The sequence below is a fragment of the Panicum virgatum genome, chromosome 4N (genome assembly GCF_016808335.1).
Source record: "Panicum virgatum strain AP13 chromosome 4N, P.virgatum_v5, whole genome shotgun sequence".
Taxonomy (NCBI): domain Eukaryota; kingdom Viridiplantae; phylum Streptophyta; class Magnoliopsida; order Poales; family Poaceae; genus Panicum; species Panicum virgatum.
The window spans coordinates 23,042,572-23,049,938 of record NC_053148.1 but is presented as its reverse complement, the minus strand read 5'-3'; the positions used below and the strand labels follow the sequence as shown (position 1 = coordinate 23,049,938).

The 7,367-nt window shown below is 39.7% G+C and overlaps 1 protein-coding gene across 1 annotated transcript; it reads left to right on the top strand.

Annotated features, from left to right (window-relative positions):
• The first annotated feature begins 242 nt into the window (after positions 1-242).
• On the top strand, positions 243-6,853 carry LOC120669778 (vacuolar protein sorting-associated protein 45 homolog). The gene is made up of 13 exons (XM_039949625.1): positions 243-444; positions 519-720; positions 813-892; positions 997-1,224; positions 2,614-2,739; positions 2,818-2,898; positions 2,992-3,133; positions 3,231-3,409; positions 4,535-4,690; positions 5,598-5,705; positions 5,776-5,897; positions 6,131-6,262; positions 6,384-6,853. Exons 1-13 carry the CDS (start codon positions 355-357, stop codon positions 6,439-6,441), a joined length of 1,704 nt encoding a protein of 567 aa, XP_039805559.1. The 5' UTR covers positions 243-354; the 3' UTR covers positions 6,442-6,853.
• The last annotated feature ends 514 nt before the right edge of the window (positions 6,854-7,367 follow it).

The window sequence follows — 7,367 nt, the reverse complement described above, 5'->3', positions numbered from 1 at the left end:
GGGTGAGAAACAAGACAAGGCAAAGTGAATGACATGTGGGCTCCATGACTAACTAGTGGGTCCTATAGATAACTGTTGCAAACGGTGTTATCATGGCCTCCATTCCATCTCTATCCATTCTTCCAACCAAACAAAAAAAACTGAGTTAGATAGATTAAACCTAACCCAAAAAATAAGGATGGACCCAATCCGTCACCTAACCAAACACATGCCCAATGTCCCACCTCGTTCCAACTTCCAACCGGGCGGATTCGGGAGTATGTAACAGGATCGCTGCCCCTCTGACCCACACGGCCACACCCCTCTATCTATACCAAATTCGAGGAACCAGCCGCCGAGGCTGCAGCATCAGCAATGGTGCTGATCCCTTTCGTCCGCGACTACATCGATCGCATGCTCCACGACATCCCGGGAATGAAGGTCCTCGCCCTCGACCCCCAAACCGTACGTCCGCCGCTTCCCCGAGGATCCTAGCTTCGGCTCCTCCCCAATTTTGATCTGACCAGATCCGGGCTCAGGTTGGGATGGTGAGTGTGGTGTACAGCCAGTCGGATCTGCTGCGGAAGGAGGTGTTTCTCGTGGAGACGATGGACAACGCCTCCAGCTCTAGGGAGTCCATGGCGCACCTCAAGGCTGTCTACTTCCTCCGACCCTCCACCGACAACGTCCAGAAGCTCCGCAGGCACCTAGCCATGCCGCGCTTCGCCGAGTACCACCTCTGTGCGTGATCAATCACTGATTTACTATGGAATTTTGGTGTGGTGGGGATTTCCCTTATTCATTTGGTTCTTTTACGGTTTGTGCCCTCGCAGTCTTCTCCAATATATTGAAGATTCCGCAGATTCAGATATTAGCTGATTCTGATGAGCAGGAGGTTGTTCAGCAAGTTCAGGTCATTGGTGTTGAATACGTTTCATTTGCTTATTGCAATGGCAGTTTTAAATGGTTGAGATGGAGGATAACATTTGCATGTGTGTTCTTATTCTGTTTCTGCAGGAGTTCTATGCTGATTTTTGTGCCATTGACCCATACCATTTCACTCTCAACATTCAAAATAACCATATGTACATGCTTCCAACGGTGGTCGATCCTCCTGGCATGCAGAGCTTTTGTGATCGAGCTGTTGATGGCATTGCTTCTGTCTTCTTGGCTCTCAAGCGTCGCCCTGTTATTAGATTTCAGAGGACATCAGATGTTGCAAAAAGGATCGCACAAGAAACTGCGGTTGGTCAATTGTCACTGCAAACAGTGATACGAAAGTCCCAAAAATTAGATGTTTTCAAAATAAAGTTTAAATATGTCGTGTCAGGTCACAGCTCTTTAGATTTTTCTTACTCCAGCACATCACACGGTGTTAACTCATACAGGCCTAGTTTATGTTTGCTAGGCTTCAGAATCTAGTCATTATGTGAATCTATGGTTAATTCTAGTGAGGTTTTTCTACTTTGGTTCTACAAAAAATGCTTTAAACTAATTATTATAGGCAAAACAAGAGAAACATAACTTGTTTCTAAAAGCATTTTTTTTCCTTCGATGTGGCTGTGGATTGTGATCTGTTGTATTTATGAATTGTTTATAACACCTCAGTTATTATCTGAACGTATGGCTTTGAAACGGGAAGAACATATGACTGTAGCCATTGGAACAAGCTTAGGATTGATACATAGACACGAAGGGTATAGTTGCCTTCTGTCATCTAAAAGGGGAATAGTATACATAAACATCAAAGTTGATGTTTGGAGTTACATGTTTGTTGTTTGGGTGTTTTTTGAGTGCCATTATGAACTTTACATGTTACATTCATCATGTGAGTATGGCCATTATGGATGAAACAATTGATCACCTCCTCGTTTGCTGTGTCTTCACCCGTCAAGTTTGGTTCAGGTTGCTGCAAAGTGTGGGCTTCCTAACTCTAGCCCCACAACCTGATGACACTTCCTTTGATGTTTGGTGGGAAAAGGCGAGTGTGAGAGTTTCAGGTCAGGTCAGAAATGGGCTAAATTCTATCATCATTCTATGTGCATGGTCAGTTTGGAACCATCGCAATCGTTGCGTGTTCGATGGCGCTCCACCTGACTTGAATGCGGTCTACAATATAATCAGAGAGGAGCTGCGTCTATGGAGCTTAGCCGGGGCTCGAGGAATTACTCATCTCCTCGCCCTTATGCCCTCACAAGAGCAGTTGGGGCCTTGGTCTAGTTTAGGTCTCGGTGCTTGAGAGAATAGTTATCTATTTTTGTTAGTTTTTGGGGTTTCTGTACAGGTTCCCCCCCAAAACCTGTGCTGTAACTTTGGGTTTCTTTGCACCCTTATCTTCTTAATATATTGATACGCAGCTCTCCTGCGTGTTCGAGAAAAAAATGTGAGTATGGCCAAAGTGTTCATTTCTTTATGAACTACACAAGCACCATTTCACTATCCACTTCTTGTCCTACAAGTTACAAAATGTTCAATTTGTAGAAGTAGGGAGCACCAAAATATCTTATGTAATCCTCTTTAATTTTTTTCTTTGTGACATAATAAAAGGCAATAATAGTTGCAATAGTAACATTTATTTGGAATGACAACTCATATGGAACTTGTCCTGAAGCTTTTATAATTTGGACCAAGCAGCGATTGATGTATGAGCAGGAGTGTGGCCTGTTTGATTTTAGACGAACAGAAAACTCTTCGTTGTTGTTGGTGATTGACAGGAGGGATGATCCTGTTACGCCTCTACTTAACCAATGGACATATCAGGTGAGCCAAAAAAAAAAACTATTTTATCCTGTTCATACGTACTTTTCTTAATTTGCAAGAATCTTGTATGGATTGCAGGCAATGGTACATGAGCTTATTGGAATTGAGAACAACAAAGTGGATCTTAGGGGATTTGCCAATGTACCTAAAGACCAGCAGGTTAATATATGTTGAATTTCTCTCCTATGTAACATGATGAAACAATTGCTAAGTATCTTTTGAATGTTAATCTATTCAAATATACTTAAACAGGAGGTGGTTCTATCATCGGTTCAAGATGATTTTTTTAGAGCTAACATGTTTGAGAATTTTGGGGACCTCGGTATGAACATCAAAAGAATGGTAGATGACTTTCAGCATCTTTCAAAGAGCAGCCTTATTCTCCAGAGTATAGGTAATTTAGACTTCATTTTCAGTTATCTCCTGTGAAATAAAAAATATTTAAATATGGCAATAGCATTTTGCAAAATCTAATGCATTGGTGGTTTTAGGTGATATGGCAAAGTTCGTGAGCAACTATCCTGAATATCGAAAGACACATGGAAATGTAACAAAACATGTCGCTTTGGTGAGTGAGATGAGCAGAATTGTGGAGGAAAGGAAGCTTATGCTAGTTTCACAGACAGAACAAGAGCTTGCATGTACGAGTGGACAAGCAGCAGCCTTTGAGGTATCCATTTTGATGCATGTGAATTATACTCTGCCATCAGTAACAACTCTCAACTTACCCATGATATGCTATGTGCATTTTCTCGCCTTGGACATAGTTATCAAAATTTGAGCTTGTGCTGATAAACTGATAAGGCTTTTCCTTTTTATGTAATATATTTAGCTTGGGTCAACAAATATATTCTATGTTGTACTAGCTAAGTATATTATTATTTTGAAATTATCATTTATTTTGGTAGAAAATCCCTGCAAGGTGCAAAGTTTTGATAAGCTCACCAAAATCTTGCTTTCCTGGCAGTTAAACCCACTATAAGATTTATGTAATTCTAGATTCCTTGTGGGCATTTGTCCTTGGACCAGTCGACATGGCGCTAAGTTTGCACCAACAAAGTTCAGTGTAGCATAGCAAGTCTTGGCCTCTGCCCCTTTCAATTTCACATTCAACAATGATTTTAAATGAAGTATGTTTCCTTACCACTCAAAATGTGCCAAATCAATCCTAATGGCCATAAGAAAAACCCCACACTGGAATAGACCATCGTATTGAGCCTCACCAGACTGTCTATTCCATGTCATGCTGAAAAGTCAATGGGCAAATTGCTCCTGATAAAATCTGGAACTATGTAAAATTTGTGGGTGTAGGTTAGTCCAGCTTTGTGACTCTTTGTTGTGTCTGCTACTGAGTGATGAATTTATGCCTAAGTGACCAAGGTGGCATTGAAGGTCTCGGTACATTTTCTGCTAATGAGTGATGAATTTATGCCTCTGTCCAAGGTGGCATTGAGCTAACCATATCAAAAATTGTTCAGAACTCATCTTCATGCTTTTAGGATTGAATTTCTTATTTAATACAACTGCGGGCTTCAGAAAATTTATTGTAAGCTTTCTGAGTTCTTTGCTTAAGTAGTTGATTTTTCCTTAAAAGTGAGAATACACTTCTTAATGCTTTACTGCTACCTGTGCATGGGTCAAAGCTATGTCTCTTCTTACAATTGTTGACCTGCTTGTCAAGATTGAATATTATATGTATGATTCATAACCCATTTGTCTCATTAAATTCGATAAGAAGTGTGCTTGTTATTTTATGTTTGTTCATTACAGATGTTTACATGTTGATTTTCTTCAGGCTGTCACTTCCTTGCTAAACAATGAAAGTGTGTCTGATATTGACCGATTACGACTAGTGATGCTCTATGCTTTGCGGTATGAAAAAGAGAGTCCAGTTCAACTGATGCAGCTTTTCAACAAACTGGCTTCTTGTTCTGCCAAATACAAGTCTGGGGTATGTAAATTTCACTAGCTCTGCTCTGTGCTAGAATAGACCTTGTATTTTTCTGAAGTCTCTTCACATGGTGTTTTGGCTGTGTCACTGTTAATTGCCTTTCTGGTTTTCCCCCCTTTTTATGGAGGAAGCTGGTATCATACATGTTTGCAGCATTGGCATAACTGAAACGTGTTTTTTGTTTATAGCTACAATGTACATTTCATTGACAGCTCCACTTGTGGAATATGAAGTCAGTTGTACATTGGATTCTGAAATACATCCTTATTCCCTGTGATACATTCGTAGTACTGATTGGTTGTTGGATCAGTCTATACCTAATGATCTTTCTGTTTCCTTTGGCTAGTAATCAGGGTTCAGTTTCAATTTGGTGGAAACCTGACAGTTACCTTTCCGAACATATTGCACCTTTAATAAGTGATTTGGCCATTCAGGCTCGATATTAAAAGGAATGCCATCAAATTAGCCATTTGGAGAACTTTGGAAGGCTAAGGTAACAAAAATTGAAGAATTTGGATGGAAAAAAATAAAGAAACAAGCTGATTAGAAACCCACTGGAAACCGCTGATTATGCCTTGTTTCTGTCTTATTAATCAAGGCCTGTTCATCTACTGGTTAATAGGACCCTTGGTCATGACTTACTTATCAATTGGCACAGGACAGAACTAAAGAGTTATGTGCTTGTATTGAGATGTAATGGTAGTTTTGTAGTCAGACTATGCAACTATCCCTGATTTGAATATAATTGTGCTTTGAACACTAGAATACAAGGAACACCAGTTGCTGGGATCTCATTTAATTGAATACCTATTTGCTTTATATTGGAGTTATATCAAAGATGGGATGCATTGTTTTTTGCCCCCTAGTACTTCACAAGTCTAATGAGTATTACAATTTTTATATGCAGCTTGTTCAATTCCTCCTTAAGCAGGCTGGTGTTGATAAGAGAACAGGCGACTTGTATGGGAACCGTGATCTATTAAATATTGCTCGTAACATGGCTCGTGGGCTTAAGGTTTGTACAAAAGTTCTACAAATGAATGTACATGAAACATAGCTTCTTCTGATGTGCTTATTGGTTGCAGGGAGTTGAGAATGTCTACACCCAACACCAGCCTCTTCTATTCCAAACTATGGAAGGAATTGTTAAAGGTCGATTGCGAGATGCGGACTATCCACTTGTTGGCAACCATTTCCAGCAGGGCAGGTTAGATTGAAAATGGTTGTGTTGTGTGGAATTAATTAAAATGCTTTTATTGTTTGCATGTACAAGAAACTCTTCCTTGAGCACTCCCTGTGAAATGAAGTTAAATTATTTCAAGCAACATTTTAAATCAATAACTTTTAGTTTCTGTCCCCCTTTCTTTTGTCAACAAAGGTTATTTATTTTGAAATTTGAATCGTTACTAAAATGATTGCTGAGATTCTTGCTTCCCACAGGCCTCAAGATGTGGTAATATTCATTGTTGGAGGGACAACTTATGAGGAAGCAAGATCAGTAGCCCTTTATAATGCAGCAAATCCTGGAGTTCGTTTCTTCCTTGGAGGTTCAGTGGTTCTGAATTCAAAAAGGTATCAACTGGGAACCAATCATTTTTTTTGCAATTCATATGATTATTTGGAGGTGGATGTGCAGGGTTTTCGAAAATTTGCTGTTTTTGCACAGATTTTCTCAAATGTTGATGTACTGCAGATTTCTTGAAGATTTGGGGGAGGCACAAAGGATATCGAAATCAAGCACTATAATATGAGCTAAATTGTGCATCTCCTGTTTGAAGAGTACCAGATTATGATAATTGACAGTATTGACTCCACTTTTATATAGAATCAAATTCGTGAGATAAATTTGTAACATAAGCTCTAGGTGCATAGTACAACGTCATACCAGATAAGCATATCTGTAGCCCATCCAGCATCTGTTCATGGCCATTCTTGTTTTTTTCGTCTTTACACAGTTGAAGCAAGTATTTATTTGTCTCTATACCAGTGTTGATTGAGATTGTACCATTTAGGTCGTATGTGGAGTCAAAGATCATGTATGTAAAAGAGGCCAGTTATATTTTTCAGTTTCTCTCAGTTTAATCTTTTGAAAATGTGTGAGTTGTTGTCTATGCAGTTAGGTTGGACATCTATGGGATCCAAAAGTTATTGTCTCGACTGGAAGCTGATGCTTTCCTGCAGTGTACCAACTAGCAAAGCACTGCAGTACCTTTCCTCCACTCATCCTGATGCAGTTGAGCTCGCGTTGGTTTTTCATTGCTATGTTTTATTGTTTTTCATCTTTTGGCAAATCCACTTTTGTCATCACAAAAAAAGTGCTTGCTTCTGCATTTCCATGTTTCTTGCTGGCTTCCCAGTCTAGTTAGCTTGTGGTCCCAGCAGTACTCACTGTCCGGTATTTTGACTTTTGAGTACATTGTCTAGCAGAAGCGTGGCCTCACCCTTAAATGCTCGATCTTGGTTTTTGGCTCCTGATAGGTGCATTCAAGCATCTATTGACAGCAACTTGAGCAGACCCTACAAACAGTATTTTATCTAAAAATTAGAGCGTTAAACAAAAAAAATGTAATCTGGTAGAATCTCTACCAGACCCTTTAAGGGTCTCCAAAGAACCTTTTATTATGCGACACAGGTAGCGCTTGGACGTTCGATTAGAATTTTTTCATCAGACCATCCG

Coding starts and splice junctions, on each gene's coding strand:
- LOC120669778 (XM_039949625.1), top strand. CDS start 355: ATGGTGCTGATCCCTTTCGTCCGCGACTACATCGATCGCATGCTCCAC. Junction 2,740..2,817: donor TTAACCAATGGACATATCAG/GTGAGCCAAAAA, acceptor TATGGATTGCAG/GCAATGGTACATGAGCTTAT. Junction 3,134..3,230: donor CCTTATTCTCCAGAGTATAG/GTAATTTAGACT, acceptor TGGTGGTTTTAG/GTGATATGGCAAAGTTCGTG.